The following is a 19490-nucleotide window of genomic DNA, read 5'->3' as shown; positions in this document are numbered from 1 at the left end:
ATGGCGCTGAGATATCTGTCTAGACATCTATCTATCTCAGGTTGAGATATTCGCAGTCAAACAGCAGTGGCTCCGTTTCGCACACAATTTCCGCTTTGTTTTAGTGAAAACAGGTGGTACAACTGAGATATGTAAAATAGCGAACATTTTAACGCCTTAGTTGGGAGCGTACCGTTGGGTCTACTACGAATGAAAACGGTTTTAGTTAGCGTATGTGCTATGCGCGGCTGGGTACGTCTGCACCAGAAAAGTACAAACATAGTAGTCACATCCTTTCTGATCGGCAGAGGAAACCCCAGCTTGGTGCAAAGCGACACCATGAAGCTTCTTCGGCTGCTTATCGTTCTTCGCGAAGAACGAAAGAGCAGACGAACTCTGCAAACGTCCTTGACAAATTCTTTAATAAGCTGAGATAAATTTTTAGAGAGCGCTAGTAGTAAATTATGTTTTAATGATAAATCGTGTAGTACTTATATCATCTTGCGTGTAATATACATACACGCTTTGAGCGTGACATAAAATTTACTTTTTGTGCAAAATTAAAATAATGTAGTTTATTTTATTTTTTCACTTTTTACTAGCGCCGTCATTAGCGCGAAGGAATAGTACGGATGTGACGCGAAGCTGTAAAAATAAGCGACGAGCAGACGTCAGTTCCCGCAGCGAGAGTTACGAGTACCGACGGTCTTCGCAGGTGTTTCTGCTGTTTCTCCTTCAACAGGCAGGAGTACAGCATTCCTACGCCGTCGAGGCTGCCGACGCTGCGATAAGACCGGGAAGATCGCAAAGACAACTCCGCCTCCGCGTAGTGTGTGTCGTGCCGCGTCTGACAGGCTGCGCGCTTTCGTGCTCACTCAGTTGCAGCGATGTCGTTCAAGTCGAAAGCAGCCTCCCTTTGCCAGAGGCTCGCCCGTTCGAGCCTGGCAGCGAAAAATGCTCACCGGCGGGGCTACTACTCCTATTGCAACGAACCTTTTCAGCCGCTGAAGCGCGAGCCGAACTGGGTGAAGGCCGAGGAAGCGGTCAGCGCAATCAAATCCGGTAAGCTATGGGAAGTGAGTTGCAGTTGCCTAAAATGAACGACATCGGAAAACTGTCTTCGTGAATTGTGGGCACGCCTTTTTCTCTTCGCGCCTTCCTTTTCCAGCACTGGCTCCTTTTTTAGAGCGCGTTACTCAACGGGCCTTACGAGCGTTCTTGAGCGAAGCTCTAGATTTCATAGGGCGCCTATCGCTCCCTGATTGTGCCCGCGAGACCGAGTACACATCACTGGCATCGTGCGCTTCACGGCTTCGTTATCTGTTGAGATATCGTCTGCTAGCAGCCAGGCCGAAATTGAATATATATGGTTTGAAATTTTTAGCTAGTGCTAGGTAATTATTGCGCTGCGTAAAAAAAAAAAAAATAACAGTCCACAACATCATTTAAGTGTTGTAATGCACGTTGGCTGCATCATAACTACATTGATCAACGCTGCAAAACTCGTTTGAGTTTGTTAATGTTAAATCTAACTAGTTCTTCGTTAGTAAATCCGAACAACAAAAATTTCAATGCGAGCTACAAAGCTGCATGCAGTGCTTCCCTACGAAACGAAGCCGGTTTTGGGCGTGTATCTGTATTCTTCGTGTATGACCTTGGAGGCGTGAGTGCCACGAGTTTCCATTTGAAGGGATTCGACTCGTAAACAACGAAGACGTAGGTGCGCCGGCGTCGACGGTGCGCATTGCATTTTCCGCGCAAAGGTCAGTCGCGCCTGAACTACACGCGGCTCCCACCGGGGGAACTAACCTAATTGGGCGAAAAAGAAACCCCGGGCAACCTTCGTCACTCGATTGCGCATTGACCTCGTTAACGGCGCGTGCTGCACGCTTCAGCTAGCGCAGAAAAAAAAAAAAAAAAAAAAAAAGAGAGAGAGAGCGAGCGGGTAAAAGGAAATGGGAGAAAGGAATAAGAAACATAGAAAGAATCGAGTGGTGAGCCCTTTGGCTGCATTATTCATCAGTGCAGCGAGGTTCTCAGGTTGCAGTTGTAGCTAGCTGCCTCAGTTCCTGAAAAATGCCATTTGTTGCAGCATAATTGTGTTCAGCATCCCGTCAGACCAGTTCTTATCATTCGAAAGCAGGCCGACGAAAAATCGCAACATAGCAGCGTAGTACCAATGCGGCACCAGCACCGCTTTGGAGCTGCCAACAGCTCTGGGAGGAAGGATTTTTTGGAAACCTTTTTACTGAACTGTGTTGGTGTAACCGTGACTATTTGGTCAATTGAATGACAGCAATTTTTGCACCAAGTGGCATATCTTATGGTCTTCCATCCCCCTTCTTTTTGTATTGCAGAACCCAAAATATTTCTATGTCAGGTTGGCTTTTCATATCTTGTCGGTGCAAATGCAGCCTAGTGTGAATAACGTGCTTCTTTGTTCAGTTCTTGCATAATAGCAAAGCAACAGGGGGCTGACGGGGCACAGTCTTTTTTCCATGGTACTAAACTGCTTTTTGTAGTCGGCCGTTGTCACACACATGGAATTAACTATGTACTGTGGGCCTGGAAAGAAGGGGTTAGATGGATGACTACCCTTATCCTGAACTATGTACCGTAGTCCTGGAAAGAAGGGGTTAGATTTCCTCTGCTGTGCTGATATGATGAGAGAGCCTTGAAGCTCCTGCTGATAAGGCCGCTAGCATGCCTCCGGGACTTGTTTTGGTCACATGGCTGCCTGCGGGACTATCTTTTTTGTGTCGGCATGCAAACAAGAGCTCGCTCTCTTTGAGAGCAAAAGGACAGCAGAGGCCACTTCTCTATGAATGTAAGCCTCTCGAAAGATAGCTCCCTGTACTTCACCGCCACTTGTGACTCTGTCACCTTCAGCTTTCTGCACTCACCTGGGTCATTCACTCAACCACTCCGTGTACTGTAAGGCATGTTCATTATGTCTTAAAAAAGTTGGCCTTGTGCTGATGTGGTAAGCGATAACTGTGTAACACCATCGGCACTGGCAAGTATAACATGCAAGTGCAGAATTTTTTTTTTTTTTTTTTTTGCTATTTCTATCCAGTTCTGGAGGTCGTGCGCAGTGTTGGGAAAAATAGCTTAAATGAGGCTTTCCTGCTAGGTAAAGATATGCAACAAGTGACACAAGGCTAAAAAACTTCTTGAAAAAAAAAAAAAATCTGCAGGCATTGCGTTTACTGCACTCAAATTAAGTAATCGCAGAAGGTCGGGAATAAGAGAGGGTGCTAGCAGCGTTGCAGAGAGAGGGGAAAAGAATGGAACAATTTTGAAGCATGTTGAACTTGATGTCCACAATGCAACACTGTATTGTGGACTTTATGTGGACGTGTTATTAACTTAAATCTCGGGACACGTTATTTCTTAAACTCCGTTGAAGCTTAATTTTTAAAATGCATATCTTTACATACACAGTGGCTAATGCATCCACAGTGACTAAACTTGGGGTGGGGGAAAGTTAGTGTTGTTTTAATTGAATAAAATTTGAAACAAAAAACTTTCATGCAGCTCTGTTTAGTGAAGGTAAAGGTGGGGCGATGCCAAGTTTCTGGGAAGTATTTGAGATGCGAAAATATGAGCATTTAACATCACTGAAAACTGATTAAATTGGTACTGTTGAAAATTGAAAATTGGTTTTTGAGGAAAGGAAATGGTGCAGTAACTATCTCACTTTGTGGTGGACACCTAGGGAAGGAATGGAAGGGACAGAGGAGGGAGAATTGGTACTGTCCTGTGTTCTTTCTGTCCTTCTATTTTTCATGTTCTCCAGATGAACAGCAGTTTCTATGACTCTGTAAATGGCATCATAGAAAGTGAGCCAAACATGTTTTTGTCACAGAACTCGAAGTAGTTTCTCTAGCCCTTGTTAACAAATATCTCTAACAAGAGAGCTTACAAATTAATCAGCTTTAGATGTCACTCGTGAAAAAAAAAAAAAGACAACTCTGGGAGTGCTAAGGATTTCATTTTGATAAGGATTTAATTTTGCTGTGATGTGAATGTATGGCTGAGCAGCACGCGCATAACAGCCATGCTTCTCACGAGGTCTGCAGCAAAGTGAGAGATTGTCGAGCAGCTGTTTGACCTGGAATGCAGCCTTTTTGAACATCTGGTGCTTTGCCTTTATGTATGTGTACGTTGGCTGGGCTGACATGCACACTACATGGGTATTACAGGTTTCCTTCCCCCCCCCGGTAGTGCGGTAGTGTGACAGTCTACTTTGCTTTGCTGTCAGCTTAGTTTGCCACTGTCATGTGGACTTGGGTCATGGCAGCCCAAGGCTGCACATGCATACTGTGCATCAGGAGTGTTGCACGGTGGCTTTATTGTGTGTGACGTCCCTCCCCCCTTGCAAATGTTTGGGAGGCTCTTTCTAAACAAGAGAATTTCACTGTTGGGTATTCTCATGACCGGGTCACCTCTGGGAAAGCAAAGAACAATGGAGACCTCTTTGTGTATTGTTGGAGATATCTTCTATCTGTGCAGCATAATGCCGGAAGACTTGTCCAGCATCCGGAAGGGTAGTGTGAGAAGGAAACCTTTACACGCATTATTGCTTTTCTGTCTTGATGAGCATGCTTCTCTACCTTTTACATTAGAAAGACATGATTGTAGTAACTATGTAGCATCATTGTCTGTGCCAAGTATCAAGACCTGGTACAGAGCCAAGGCCTTAGCACGGCTATAGTGCGGAGGCTTCCTGCAACGCAAGTTGTCAGTCATGGGGTCATCTGAAACCTTCCTTTAAGCTGGGACAGCACTCAGTCGTGATTGATTGCTTAGCTCCTGTGGACGCAAGACATAATTGGAAAAAGCTGCTTAAAAGCATATTGTTCTCGTTTTTGGTGAAGGTTTTTGGTTCTTCTCTAGCTCCTACGGGGTTTCTTGGAGCAAATTAACTCTGCTGATTTGTTTATTTGGAACTTCAATGACCTTTCCTAATTGTGACGTTTTACTTATCTTGTCGTGCAGTTCTCTTAATATTCTCCAGTGAGCACGAAGCAGGGTTGGTCTTCATGGTGTCTTCTTAACATACTAAATAGCTGTACAGTAGTGGAAAGTTGGCAGGCTATATGGGCAAGGGTTACTCAGAATGCCTTTCGGTTGCATATGTGTGTATCTTGTGTCAACGTATTCTGCTGGTGGAGGCGTAAATTACAGTAGGGATAGGTTTTCTGTGCTTATCGGGAACTGTGTGTGCATGCGAACACTTTGAATTGAGGATACCTGTCCTAAAGAGAAAGGGAGATTGACTTTATTAAATTTAAGCATTAGGTAACCTGTACGTTCTCTCACTGGCTGCAGGTGACACGGTGTTCATCCATGGAGCGGCAGCCACTCCGAGGGGCCTCATTCCAGCCATGGTGGAGCATGGAAAGAAGGCTGGCCTCAAGAATGTCACCGTCTGCCACATCCACACTGAAGGCGCTGCCGAGTACAACCACCCAGACTGTCAAGGTGCGTGAGAGCCTTGGCTGTGCAACGTGTGGTCAGTAAGCACAATGCTGATGTGTGGCCAATCAGTTGAGAGGACGATCAGGAGCAACCAGCGCATTTGTGTTAATCATGCCATTATTGCTTGAAGTTGCACAGTCAGACAGAAACCTGGACACATTTCAGCACACCCACTTTTGCAGTTTTACCAGAACGTTGTGTTCAGTGGCGACAAACTTGCTTGTGCTGACTTTAAAACTTGAACATTAGTTGGTCTCCTGATTTTTAAGCATAAATTGACAGATATGTTTTGGTGTCCATTTCTTTATTGATCAGTGTGGTTTGATATGTGGGTCTTTAAAGTGGCACTTCTCAGTAAAAAGGTAAACAAAAAAAAAATTGTTGCCTAGTTGTGATACAGTACCAATGGGTCACGAGCGATTATTGTAAACTGAACTTCTGTCAGTAAGCAACCTATGGCCCTAAGAAGAAAAGAATTTTACCCCCATTTTAACATGTCTTTCGACAATGAGTGCTGAATGGGTTCTTAAAGTGGCAAGGATGTTTTTTGGATGGAAAGAAACTTCCAAGTGTCATGCTCATATTATGTCTTGTAAAACTGTCACGTAAATGACCATCTTAATGTCATGCTGTTTGAAGTAAGGCAGTTAAGGCAGGTGACTTTTTTTTTATTGAAAAACATGGTGGCTCTAGAAAAAATTTAAGCAAAAGTAGCCTTTTTCGAAAGAAAAATGGCTCAGAGTCAAGTGATCTTCATTTTTGACTTGAGTAGTTTTGAAATTTTCAACTACACAAGCTGATGTTTACATGTGGTTTTATAAGCTGGAAGGTATGTTTTTTCGCCAGCATAGCTTTTCGTTAGCATCTCTTCAGAGAGTGGCAGAAAGAAATTGCAGCCTTATGCCAGTAATTTCAGCATAGCATTTTAAGGAGAATACAGCAACTGTGAAAGCAGAATGCCTGTCACAAGTTAAACTTAGTGAAATTAAATATTTATGTAGTTTCCCTCTGCCACTGTAAAGAAGCCATGACCTTTTCCTTAAGTAAATGGCATCCATTTATCGTTACCGGGAGAAGTGGCGTATTTTAATTTTCTGCATCTTGGTGCACACATCTTGAGTGCTAAATAAGTAAGTTAATGGTTTATGTGTTTTTATGTGCCAGTGCAACACTGTAGGCTGGAAGGTATGCCGCGGTGGAGGGCTGTGGATAAATTTCGACCACCCAGGGTCCTTTAACATGCACTGAAATCTTAGTACACAGGAGTTTTTCAATTCGCTTCCAGAATGTTAGATAAGCATCTGTGCCACATTCGCCGGAGGCATTGTACTAGACAGAGTTGGTCAACAGCACGAAAGCGCTTGGTGTTGTCGCCAGTCCCTCGTGTTTGTGTCTTGGCAGCAGTGAGGTTTGACGCAAGCTCCTGGGGGCAGGGGTTGCAACATGACGTGCTAAAATGCAGTGATGCCTGGCAAGGCGATAGAAGTGAATGGTGGCAGACTGCAGAGATGCTAGCAAAAGAAACGAGGAATGAGGAACGAAGTGGTCGTGCTAAAAATATGGGGAGGCAGGAGCTTTGACTGATGCCAGCTGTGCCCTTAGGAGACCAAAATGCACAAAAAAAAAAGGGAAATCAAAACAAACCCTTGTCTTGGGAGTGCGCCAGATTGCGACAAACTGGCGTGCGTCAGTCAGAGTCGTAAAGGCCTGCAAGGTGCTTATGCTCTTAATCTTTTTTTTTTTCTGCCTTGGCTCATTGAATTAAAAGTACAGTGGAAGATTCATCTGCAACTATGTTTTATAGATGCATCAGTGTATGATCTATGAATACTTAGTATTCATCTATGAATAATGGTCTTTTATGAAGAGCTCACTGTAGCAGTAGTACACAGGGTAAAGAGATCAGAAAGGCAAAAAGGCACTTTTTATTGAAAACATGCATGCAGCCACCCCTAAAAGGTCCTGTTAGAGTTGCAGCTTGCGAATGACGAAAAAAAGCCTGTGTGGCAAAATGCCTTTAAAAAAAATATATGGTAAGGTGGTGACCTTTTAACTGCTCAGAAGTAGACAACTTTTGTGCCACTGCATGGCATTGTTTCAAGGGCCCTCTAAGTTCATCTATTTTGATTCCACTCTGTTGCCCTATTCGCAACAGCTGGAAAATGCGTTCAGTATTGCCTCTAATTGAGGTTGTACTCCTTGAGGCACCGCATTACTCCGGGGACAAGTCACTTGGCTGTAGCTGCGATCAAACAAACATGCTATTGATTTTCAGTGTTATTCACTTGCAAACATGCCTTGACTAGTTGTTGCCCTGGCATATTTTGCAGGCATTTTCCGCAGCATGTCATTCTTTGTTGGAGCCAACTGCCGGGAACCCATCAATGCTGGTCGGGCAGACTTCGTCCCCATATTCCTGAGTGAGATCCCACAGGTCTTCCACCGCGGTGTCCTCCCTGTCGACGTCGCCATGGTGCAGGTGACTCCGCCAGATATTCACGGCTACTGCAGTTTGGGCACCAGCATTGACTGCGCACGGGCAGCTCTCACCCATGCCAAGTATATCATTGGTAAGCATGTGGCTGTGAACATGTACCAATATAGTCCAGTGCCGCACACGCCGACCAACGAGTCTGGGTACCATATTTTACAGCGCTAGCTGTATTAGCCTAGTTATCCTGGTTTCATGTTGCCGGTGTCGTCGTCATCCCATTCACATGCCCCATTCCGCAGACAAATGACAGACGACTGTATAGACATGTGCAAAGCTGCTGGCTCTGTGACTCAGCCACTCTACCTTGGTCTCCACCTTCCGGCAAAGGGTTGAGGGCAACTTGCCAGGCATACACACCTGGCAGACGTTCACTCGTGTCTTTACCCAAAGGCCTTTATTTATGGCAAAGGTCTTATGGTAGAGGCAATTACAGTGAAGGCTTTCCAGGTAAAGGCCTTAGGTCAAACGCCATGAGCATGTAAGGACCTTAAGTGCCCATCGTAACTAGTACCACTGCATGGTATTCCATGCTTAGCCGCACCAAACTGTCTATTTTTCTTTTTTTTTCTTATTGTTTTCCTGTCGTGAAAGTTCACTGTTTTCTTTTTCATCAGCTTTTATCGTTTTGGAACTTCCTTGTTTGAAAGTGCATACATGTGCATCGGTTGTGTTTGCAGGGCAGGTCAATGAGCACATGCCCCGCACCTGGGGTGATGGAAACATACACATCTCGCATTTCGATGCCCTTGTGAAGCACGATGCCAAGCTGCCGGAACACAAGCCAGCTGTGCTGACTGAGGTCGAGAAGCAGATCGGCAAGAACATTGCCGACAATCTGGTCGAAAATGGTGCCACGCTGCAACTTGGTAAGGATGGCCACTACTTTGTTCTGATAACTCGGTCAACTCTTGATGTTGCAAACCGATGTTGAGTGGACCAGAATTCCAGTTTGAATAAACCGTATGTTCGTGTTAAGAGAGCTTGAATTACTAAGAGTCCATTTTATTAGGACACTTCTGCATGTGGAAGGGAAGACAGAGCTGTGAAATCCCCAAAAATGGCCAAAAAGTAGATTTTTTTATATGTGTTGTATCCTGTTGTATGCTTTGGTTTTTATGCTATCCCAAAGTGTCAGTGCTAAAATCGACCATGATGTACTCTAGAAATGATTGTTTTGTGAATTTAGGCGGCTATGCATTGCGGGGAAACACTTGAAAAATGGGCTGCAAGTGCTTTGTAGGCATGGTGTATTCTTTTTTTTAAGCGAGAGCTCTACTCCTCGGGGTACAACTTCTGATTTCAGTGTGGATGACAGTGACCTTCAGTGCCTCACAAGGTCAAACCGAACTTAACTGCATGGTAGTATGGCCCAAGCTATGGTAGTATGACCACGTGATCACATAACTACGACCATTGGGTGCCTGACCTTGAAATTTTACCTTTAACCTTGACCCTCAACCTTGACATTTGAGTGGAGACAGTGGGCACCACATCGACGGTGACCTTCAGTGCCTCACAAGGTCAAACCGAATTTAACTGCGGGGTTGTATGACCCAAGCTATGGTAGTATGACCACGTGATCATATGACTATGACCATTAGGTACCTGATCTTGACATTTGAGTAGTGGAGACCATCCTTAACAGAGCTTTCGCTCAGGTAACTAGGTTCAAGCCAACTTTAACCTCAGCCATTTTTTGTATGAGTTATGCGACAAATACCTAGTTTATTTTTTTTTTTCCCAGTTAATGGGTTACTCGGTACGTTGGGACATCAGATTGCATATAACAGAGCGATTACACGCCATGGTTTTGTTCCACGAATTTAATGATGCTTGTATTTACTGCTGCACTGCTTTGGGCGACATTGAGAGATAGGTGCTGAACCTAACCATATTTTGTTCAACTTTTTTGTAGGCTGGAGTTCTGGGTGCAATGAACAAAATTTCATGCATGCAGTTCCATTAGTTGAAATTTGTTTTTGTTAGGACTGCTCGCATAATTTAAAATAGCTTAAACCACATAACATTAATCTTGTAAATGTAAGCAATAAGGTGTTGACAAACTTTTGTGATGCTTTTTTACAACCATATATGTATTTCCTGCTGCAAACAATTGATGTCTGTTCTTTAAAGGGGGGCTTGAACCCTGTCATGTAGATGAATTTCTGCTTCCAAGGAAATCAGCTCTCCTATTCTGTTCTAATTTCAGATAAATAGATGTGTCATTCAGTTAAACTCAAGTGTCTGCACCTTCAACGATGGTTGCATTCAGTGCGAAAAGACTACAGTTATGGCAGGTCATGTAGCAACAGTGACTTGTGGAAAGTCGTGGTGAAGTTCCATCTAACGTATGGAAGATTCTTCTGGATCTGTCTTGCTAATGAGTCTCTCTGCACTGTTGTTAATTTCTTGAAAACTTGTTTGGTTGTGCTGTTTTAGGTATTGGCTCGATTCCCGATGCTGTGCTCAGCTGCCTCAAGAACCACAAGGACCTGGGTATCCATTCGGAGATGTTCAGTGACGGTGTGGTCGACCTCGTGGAAGAAGGCTGCATCACCAACAACAAGAAAGTCATTGAGAAGGGAAAAATTGTGGGCAGCTTCTGCATTGGCACCCAGAGGCTTTTTGACTTCATGAACTGCAATGCTGGGCTTGGTTAGTGTGGCCTTGTTGTTTCACGTCGCCTACTCATTTCAAGCAGCCGAAGCCTCGAAAGCTAGGTCAGCTGGATTTGGTGGCAGCTTTTCGACGACTTAGCTTAAATTTAAATACACCCTCGACTTGCGGTATTTCAAACTTGGAAATGGCAATACCTGGCAGGTATTTGTTGCTCTTCTTTGCTTTTAGTGCATTTGAGGTTGCTTGATTTGCCTAGTGCTTTTAGTAAATTCAAACCTTGTGCTTTGTTGCACAACGTATTGCCCAGAAAATGGAGCTGCTGCAGAACAGAGGCACTCATAGAGTGCAAAGAAATCAATTAGATTTGAATGGAAATTCTCAGTCGTGTAAACGCTTTACAGTGCACGAGCACTAGTGTCACCATGTTCGGTCACATGACCTTTCCACCATCGCCTGCCTTCTGGTTTCAATGGCTGCCGACACATGCTTCGACTTATTTAAAATGATCACTACATTACTAGATTTACAGCTGGACGTGCAAGTGCGTGTAATGGCTTGATTATTGTTCAGATATTTTATCTTTCGCTAACATTCCAGCTTTTTAAAAGACTGAGCACGTTCCTCAAAGGCTAGTCAACTGCACTGTAGTATTGGACCCACAGGTGTAATCGACTGGAAGCAGCTGAAACATACAAAATCCTATCACGAGAGACAGCCATGTGAATACGCGTAGTCTTACAAGCATTGGCTGTTTGGTGCCTTCGAAAGCAAGCAGCCACAGGCATGCGCGCATTGACCAGCCTTCTGGCTATAATGCTTTCATCACTGTGTTTGCACTAATAGTAGCAACAAGATAAATACGCTGCGACAATACAACGGCACAATACATTACTGCTGCGAGGATCACCAGCTCGTTTACGCATTTCTGCTGCTACCTCTGGTGCTGGAATAAGCTGGAGCTTGGGGTTTGTCATATTTTTGTCAACGATGCATGATCAACGACATGCAAAGATTTTCAAGAGGTTGACACAGTTTGCTTTTCTTTGTGTGTGCAGTGATGCTGGATGTTGCCTACGTCAACAACCCTCAGATTATCTGCCAGAACCCAAAGGTCACGGCCATCAATTCTTGCATTGAAGTCGACATCTGTGGCCAGGTTGTGTCCGATTCCATTGGCACAAGGATTTACTCAGGTAATGAGCCTCACAGTGTTACCAACATGGGATGGATTTTTTTGTTCGTTTGAGCTGTAGGATTAAGAGCGAAAATTGGTCTGCATGCATTGCTGTGCTTCAATTACTCATTGCAAGTGCTTTGCTGAAGTACAATGCTGTTGGGTGTAAATTGTGAGACGACTCACTGGCTGCTCAAGGGGAATTTAAACTCGGCCCCTCGGCATTTTTTTAGCAGTCAAATTATTTTCCCGTTCGTTGCATTTGCAAAGGTGCTTTGTAGCCGAGAAACTCTGGGTTGAAAGAATGAATGCGAGTATTTCATGCTAGGGTAGCCAAATTCACTTATCGCAATGTCAGGCATGATGCCCACACACGCATGCACGCATTGTGGTCTAGCACACCTATTTGCGTTTGGCATAACTACGCAAATCGACCATCAATTTTTTTTTCTTGCCGTTTTGGTACACCTCTCTAAAAAGGTGCTGCCAGTGGATTTGCTAGTCGCTTTATCATAGCAGTATGGCGCATTGCCAGATACTTGATATTGTTTCCCCTTTACAAAGCTGTTTTTGGTGAAACCTCGCGTTTAAATCCCTGAAAGGCTGTCCTGTCAACCTAGACTCCCCCCTATATTGGGGATTGTAAAAGTCCCTTTAAGCATGCTGATGTGTTGTTTTGTAGAATTGAGTGGAAACAAAATTGTGTACTCAAGAGCAGCTTGCATATTTACACCCAGCCAACTGTACACATAGCTTTGCAGCTTGCATTACATTTACCAAGATTTTGTCCTGAGCACTTGGGGGAAATTATCCAATTACAGCATGTATAAACAACCGTTCTTGGAAAAGCCATTTACAAGTCCGGTATACTGCCGATGTGTGTTGCTGCAAGTGTTGTGGCTCGTTCCCCCCTCCCCAGAGCAGCTTACTGCTTTGTTCACTTGTGCGATGTTAGTATGCTGGAAGTCTTTTTTTTGGCTGTCCTGCTTGGGTCTTGCAGCCTGCTCCATGCAATGAAATCCATAGTAAACAAACAACATGGACATGTTTGACAATGCTGCCATTCACCGATATTTTGTTGCACTTGTTGAACCTCGCAGGTTTCGGTGGGCAGCTCGACTTCCTTCGGGGAGCAGCCATTTGCCAAGACGGCAAGGGCAAGCCCATTCTGGCCATGCCATCGGTGTCCGCCAAGGGTGTGAGCAAGATCTGCACTTTCATCAAGCAGGGTGCGGGTGTAGTCACCACTCGTGCCCACGCCCACTACATAGTCACAGAGCATGGCATTGCATCGCTCTTCGGCAAGAGCATCCGCCAACGCGCCCATGCCCTCATCAACATCGCGCACCCCGATCACAGGGAACAGCTGGAGAAGGAAGCCTTCGAGCGGCTCAAGTGCATGCCATCTCCGTAGAACACTGTCCTCGTTAAGAGGAGGCCCTCGGCACTTGCTTCATTTTCTCCAGGAGATTTAACATACAACTTTTCACTCATTTGATTTCGCATCTAAAAGGCAGCATTTGTTGCGGGACAGGTCCAAGGAAGGCCTCCTGCATTGCCAAGCAGTCTTATTTTGTCACCTGTCAGGCTCTCTCTGTACAGTCAAGACTGACGTTCAGTAATCTCCAACACTAGTTCACAATGATTCTGGTCAGGCAGTCACCCACCTGGCCCACTTTGAATGTACGCCCTAAAAGAAAGCCGTATCAAAACTAGGCAATGTCAAGGGCAGTGGTTTGTACTCTGCCATCTATAATTGGAAGCAGGCCAAGTTGAGTTGCATGTCATAGCTTCCGGTAAGGTGTACATGGGCTATTGCACGTAGCATAATAAAATGGATTCCTGGTGCCCCCATGCACAGAGATGCAAATACACTTGAAAGATTTCATTACATATTCATTTTATAGCTGGCTAAGAAGCTGGAGCGTTATCGGGACTACATTTGACCAGTTTTTGAAGCTGCCCGAACTGTACCTCCACCAGATGTCCTTGGAATGCTCAACAGTACTTAAACAATGGATAGTTCCCAGACCGTGACTATTACACATGTTGGTGCTGCAGAGTACCACACACATTGCTTGGAACCCTAAAGTATATGTCCTTCATTTTTCACTCAAGAGCCAGGTTCTAAGGTGACCTGTGTATAACGAGTTAAGGTAAAACACTGCTATACAGACCTGTTTGTTGAAGAATAAATGGCAATATTTTAGCAGACTCACTGGTCTTCTCTTTCATTAGGGGAAGAAGTAATGGATATTTATTGTCTGTGTGATACAAGTTTACACAAACTCTTCCAGGTGCCCAAATAGATATAAAATTACAGTCACCTCGCGCATCACAAAATGTACACCACGGGAGCAGGCTGGGACAACGCTGGCTGGGGGTGGCCTCGAAACAATATCGCTGCGCTAGGCGGGACGGGGCAACATTAAGTATGAGACGAGAAAGACCTCCTTGTCAGCTGCAATTTCTTTTGTCCTTTGGCCCAGGAGGCACTTGCAAAGAAATGGGGGGGGGGGGAAACTGCTGCACACGGCCATTCTCCATGCCGACACAAAGCATTTCAAGGAGGGAAAACAAGTAAAAACAATGCTGCATTTCTTTTAGAAGGCACCTGTCGGCAATGTGTTAAAAGAACAAGAAATAAAAAGGGGAACGCAAGTCGCTTGTCGGCTGACCCGTCCCACCAGGTTGGAAGCCGCCATTGCCGGTGCTTTGCTGGCACACCCCAGGGAAGCATGAGAGAAGACGGGAGTGGTGGGCAGGGGACTGTGCCCAGCTTGTACTACAGGAGTCTTATTTGGTGCGACTGAGTGAGATTTGGCAGCCCTGCTGATACAAGACACGAGGGAAGGGAGGGCAGGGACTTGGCCGCAGTAGTATTTACATTGATCGGCAATAAATACACAAACAATGAAAGCATCAGAGGCAGTTGGGCGACTTGGAACGATGGCTGTGAGGGGAGACGCGAGCTGTCAGAATGCAGGAAGGCGACATTTCAAAGCCGTGTATGCTTGAATGAGCACGTGTTTATTTACACACCAACCTTTGCTAACGTCCCGTGGCATTTCACGCGGTGTCGGTCCGTGCACATAGCGGCAACTGACAGTGCCACTTTCGCTTTGTGAAACCCCCATTTGGTGAGGCGGGACAAAATGAAATGTGTGGGATGGGACACTGTACAGATGCAGTTTCGTATCTTTGTGTTGGCTCCCCAAGAGCTCCTCCAACACCTAGCTGGGGAGACCTGCAAGAGGGCACTATTTGCTCTTGTACTGTGGTGGTTGATGATTTTTTTTTTTGCATTGTTCTTGTAGTAGTTGTAGCTGTAGTAGTAGTAGTAGTAGTGACAGCAGTAGTGGAGTAGCCTGTCTTTTTCTCACTAACTTTTTAGTAAACACTTTTTTTCACAAAGGAGCTGTCATTAAATGTGCATTCGTTTTTTTTTGTTGTTGTTGGGGGAACACCCACATTGCATACAATTGCATTCCTGGTGATTCGCGCGAAATGCATCGGCGCGCACTACATGACAACAAAAACATGCACACTGCAGCAGACACCAGAGAGGCCGTTTGCTAACAAGTGACTCGGAGAAGGTGGAAGAAACCAAACGTGACTTGACAGACCAACCACTCACTGGTACAGTGAAAAATTGCAATTTCTTTTTCCCCTCGCAAGTTGGCTAGTATGTACATGGTGCACTGTCTTGGCTTATATTACACAATGTGGCTGTCTCATGCAACTCTTGCAAGGTGGGAGCACTTCTTAAAATACAGTCGTCCCTATTTTTGTAAGCGTAAGCAAGAATTACAAGAAAAAGCAGATAAAAAATTGTAAAAAAAAAAAACTGCTCCCAACCGCATGCCCACCAATAGAATTTCAATGCCAGCTTAACTTAGCCAAGTTCAAGATGCAACGGCATACACAATGTATACCTTGGCGACTAAAAATAAAAAAGCCATCAAGTGGTGTACAGCCACCTCGCCTGCTATCAACATTCATGTGCTAAAAGTGCACTGCAATATACTACAGCCAAAGGTGCCTCGCATGATGACGCCTCATCAATGCACTCCACCTCATTAGAATAACCCCACCATTCGACAACCCTTCCAGACAGCAGCAGCCACTAGACCATCATCCTCCACCAATTTTTCACAATACACACATGGCACCAGAAAAATGCTTCTGCACAAATATAAAACAAGCACATCCAAACGCGCACACGCACATACGCACAAAGACACAGCCAAGAAAAACTTCATAAACTATTTTAAAGACCTATATCATTTTGCACACTCAAAGGTCCTTTCAAAGCCTGACAAGGCTGATAAGGAAATCGCATGGGGAACAAAAGAAACTGGCATGGTGACGAGAGGACACAAGGGTGTGTGTGTAGAAACACAAAAACCTGTGGTCCTAATGCTGAGGCGAACGGTTGAAAACAGTCCGCCATAAAGTGGTGCTACAAAAGTCTGCTGCAGGAACGAACCCTACTGTGCAGGGGCCAGGTGCTCGCACCCTTTGAAAGGAGGCAAGTTGTCTTGACTAGTAAAAACCACTACAACGCAGGTCAATGTAAAACAAAACGCAAACAGCCGCAGGGAACCCAGGCAATGTGCCAACTGCTCTGTATTCACATCAAAGTGGGAGTTTTAAAAAAATAAACAACATCAATAAAAAGGTATTGCATAAAACCTAAAAACACCATTTCCTTACCTACACAACACATCAACGCCAAGATAAGGACAAGGAAAAAAAGCAATCAATGAAACATGTATATGTGTGTTTGTGCCTATATATATATAATAATATGTAAAAATAATCTGATGAGAATAAACGCGCACCACCTTTTGTCTCGGCTCTCGAGGAATGACTCAACTTGCTCTCTGCCAAAGAAAAATGTTCTTGCCAGAGCGAAAAGATTCAAGACGCAGCAGCAGGCTGAAACAACACAACCTCTCGTTTGTCCTCATGAGAAGGGGAGGGGGGGAAGAGAACACAAAAGGGGTGAGAAAATGCCATCGCAAGGGGGGCCGTCGTCACAGTGGCAGCTGCAGATGCAAACACGTGCCACCATTGCTCTTGGATGAGGAAGAGTGCGTACGGGCACAGAGCCTTGCCTCGCCCCCTTTCAGGAATCGGGGAGGGAGGGGAGGGCCCGCGAGCCACACCACTGGTGTGCCGAACAGGCGAGGAGGCTCGGGAAGGGGGGAGGAGGCGGGCGGTCATCACACAACGCACGGGCCTCAGCAGCAGTGGCGGCCTCAGCTCGGGAGAACACCAGGAGGAAAGTGGTGGTTGGCAGGAGGGACGAAAAGGTTGCAGGAACACTGGGGGGGGGGGGGGGGGGGGGGATGAGTGAGGGCGGCCGCCCCCTCCCTCTCTTCAGTTGATGGGCGGCCGGCCACCGCGGGCAGCCTCCTCCAGAGTCCTGAGTTTCAGCTCCCGCTCCCGCTGCTGTTGTTGGCTGCAGCGACGAGCCGTGGCACTACAGTCACTGGACAAGTCTTGCCTTGGGACTGTGGGGCGCCACCTGACATTCCCCCCGGGGAGACCACCACAGATCACTGGCACACACCACCGCGGCAAGAGCGAGTGCACACCCCCTCCCAACAAGCTTCCTTCCACTAAGTCCCAGCTGTCTCAGCGACCCCAAGCACAACAGTGCCTTACGCGAAAGGCAGACGGAGACGTGCCACCAGTGTGCTACATGACCCAAGGAAATGCTCTTACCATAGTGCCACAGTTTAGCCTCCAACATTTTAACTCCCATGGCACATGCAGCGGAGTGAATATGATGTATTTATGTCTCGAGTGATGACCTCAGCCACTGGAGGACCCAAATACAGAAATGGCGTGTTTTTGAAATAAATAAATCCAGGGACAAGCATGTGGCAGCAGCATTGGTGCAGGCACGGTTGCAGTGGTGCAGAGTTCTCGCCTAATTGGCTATGACTGCAGTCACTGGGCACTTTTGGCGTGTATGCACCACCTCAAAGAGCCCAGCGTTGAAAGTGGACTCGTGTGGTTTAAGGCTGGCAATCAGGACAGAGTTCCTGCTGTAGTCGCGCTTTCTGTTGCGAAGCAATGGCCTAGGGGAAGAGCATCCGCCTCATATCTGCGAGGTGCTGGGTTTGAATCCCTCCGCTAAAGAGTCCAATGTTTTTTCTAAAAGGTACAGGCAGCCCCAAACTTGTTGCACTCCCATGGACTACAAACAAGATTTTTTTTTTTTACTGAATACTAATGTCTGTGATGAACAAAAAAACCAAAACTGAAGAAGAACTCAGTGCCTAATGGATTTCAATTTGCTGGCTTACCAGTGTCATTTCTTAGCCTTTAACAAAATGGTGGCGTCCTGCAGCTTTCGGTCAGCCGCCATCTTTACTCTAGTACGATCCTCCACGTTGCTGGGGGTAACGGTAGGTGCTGCAGGTGACCATGTCATGGAATACAGAGAATGTTGGAAGCTTCAACTCCTGACCCACTGTCCAGTAATGTTCCATCACAAGCTAAGCTAGAGAATCCAGTGTGTGACACAAGATCTTCAATGATAATCTACAAGAACGAAGTACGGAGCAGAAGGACGGCTGTGCGCAATCTTTAAAATTAAAGCAAAAACTGCTACAACGCCTTCGGGCAATGCAGGGTAACTCTTGAATAAAGCATAAAGTAATGTGTACAGTGCCCTATGAACAAATAACAAATGTCGACGGGGATTTGCACCGTCGTAACATGAACAAACAAGCAGTCTCACTTGCAAACTGCCTCACTGTCAAGTTTTTTAAAAAAGTTTTCTGATTCATTACCCATCGAAGAGGCAAATAACGACAGACACCTGAAACATGAGTCCAGCTATTCGTCCGTCTGAAAGACAACCGAACCAGTACCATTTGCTCCAACTGAGTAATGGTCATCTGGCACGTAATGGTCACATGTAAGGGCCACACCATTTTCCCAAAGGAAATATTAAAAACAAAAACGACAAAAGATCCTTGCAAGGGCCCCACCCAACCGTTCCATAACCCACAAGGGAATACTATTGCCTTTGAAATGCTAGTGCACAAGAGCTTCCAGGTGCTGCCCACGCATGGCACACAAGGCCATGCGTCACTATCACTATCAACTTTTTTAGCGCGAAAGGGCTTCTTTACTAGCAAAGCTGAAAAAATTGCTGGTGGTTTAGCAATGCTAAGCAAGGGATACTGAGCGAAAGCAGGTTTTTGCATGTGGACACCAACGCCACCCACATACATGAAAGCGAGACTGAGGTGTCCACTGATCCAGGGAGCCTAGTTGTGCACCTTTCCTCTCACTGGGCTCTACAACATGGCCCGTTGGTGGTCCACTTTTTTGAGGAAAAGGAAATGGCACAGTAACTGTCACACCTTGACGGTCACTTCTTAATCTCATCCGCCCACCTAACTTTCTGCCACCCCCTGCCACGCTTGCCCTGTCTTGGAATCCACTCCGTTACCCTTAAGGACCAGTGGCCATCTCGCCTTCGCATTGCATGCCTCGCCCAAAGCCATTTCTTCCTCTTCATTTCGACTAGGATGTCAGTAACCCGCGTTTCTTCCCTCACCCACTCCACCTGATTCAGGTCTCTCAACGTTACACCTAACATTTTTCTTTCCATAGCTCATTGCGTTGTTCTAACTTAAGCTGGCCCTTTTTCGTTAGCCTCCATGTTTCTGCCCGCAGGTGAGTACCGCTAAGATACAAGTGTTGTATACTTTT

General features: G+C 45.6%; 2 protein-coding genes across 7 annotated transcripts in view; one reads left to right on the top strand and one right to left on the bottom strand.

The window, feature by feature from the left end:
- Nucleotides 1–653: 653 nt before the first annotated feature.
- On the top strand, nt 654–13964 carry LOC149364544 (succinyl-CoA:acetate/propanoyl-CoA:succinate CoA transferase). The gene is made up of 7 exons (XM_089574496.1): nt 654–1041; nt 5314–5466; nt 7794–8033; nt 8635–8823; nt 10397–10612; nt 11632–11769; nt 12851–13964. The coding sequence occupies exons 1-7, from the start codon at nt 867–869 to the stop codon at nt 13162–13164; spliced, it is 1425 nt and encodes a 474-aa protein (XP_089430622.1). The 5' UTR covers nt 654–866; the 3' UTR covers nt 13165–13964.
- A 1168-nt stretch (nt 13965–15132) lies between these two features.
- Nucleotides 15133–19490, bottom strand: part of LOC149364543 (uncharacterized) — a 49395-nt gene continuing 45037 nt past the window's right edge. For 3 of the 6 annotated variants that reach the window (XM_089574491.1, XM_089574492.1, XM_089574495.1), the window contains one exon: nt 15133–17283. In XM_089574491.1, the coding sequence (XP_089430617.1) occupies nt 17136–17283 (148 nt within the window). In that variant the 3' untranslated portion in view covers nt 15133–17135. Of the gene's footprint in view, nt 18180–19490 lie in introns of all 6 variants that reach the window. The other 3 variants (XM_089574493.1, XM_089574494.1, XR_016289202.1) reach the window with 2 other exon arrangements.

This window comes from Amblyomma mixtum, chromosome 2 (genome assembly GCF_055824585.1).
Source record: "Amblyomma mixtum isolate Tamu chromosome 2, ASM5582458v1, whole genome shotgun sequence".
In the NCBI taxonomy this organism is placed as follows: Eukaryota; Metazoa; Arthropoda; class Arachnida; order Ixodida; family Ixodidae; genus Amblyomma; species Amblyomma mixtum.
This window is presented reverse-complemented; position numbering and strand designations above follow the sequence as displayed.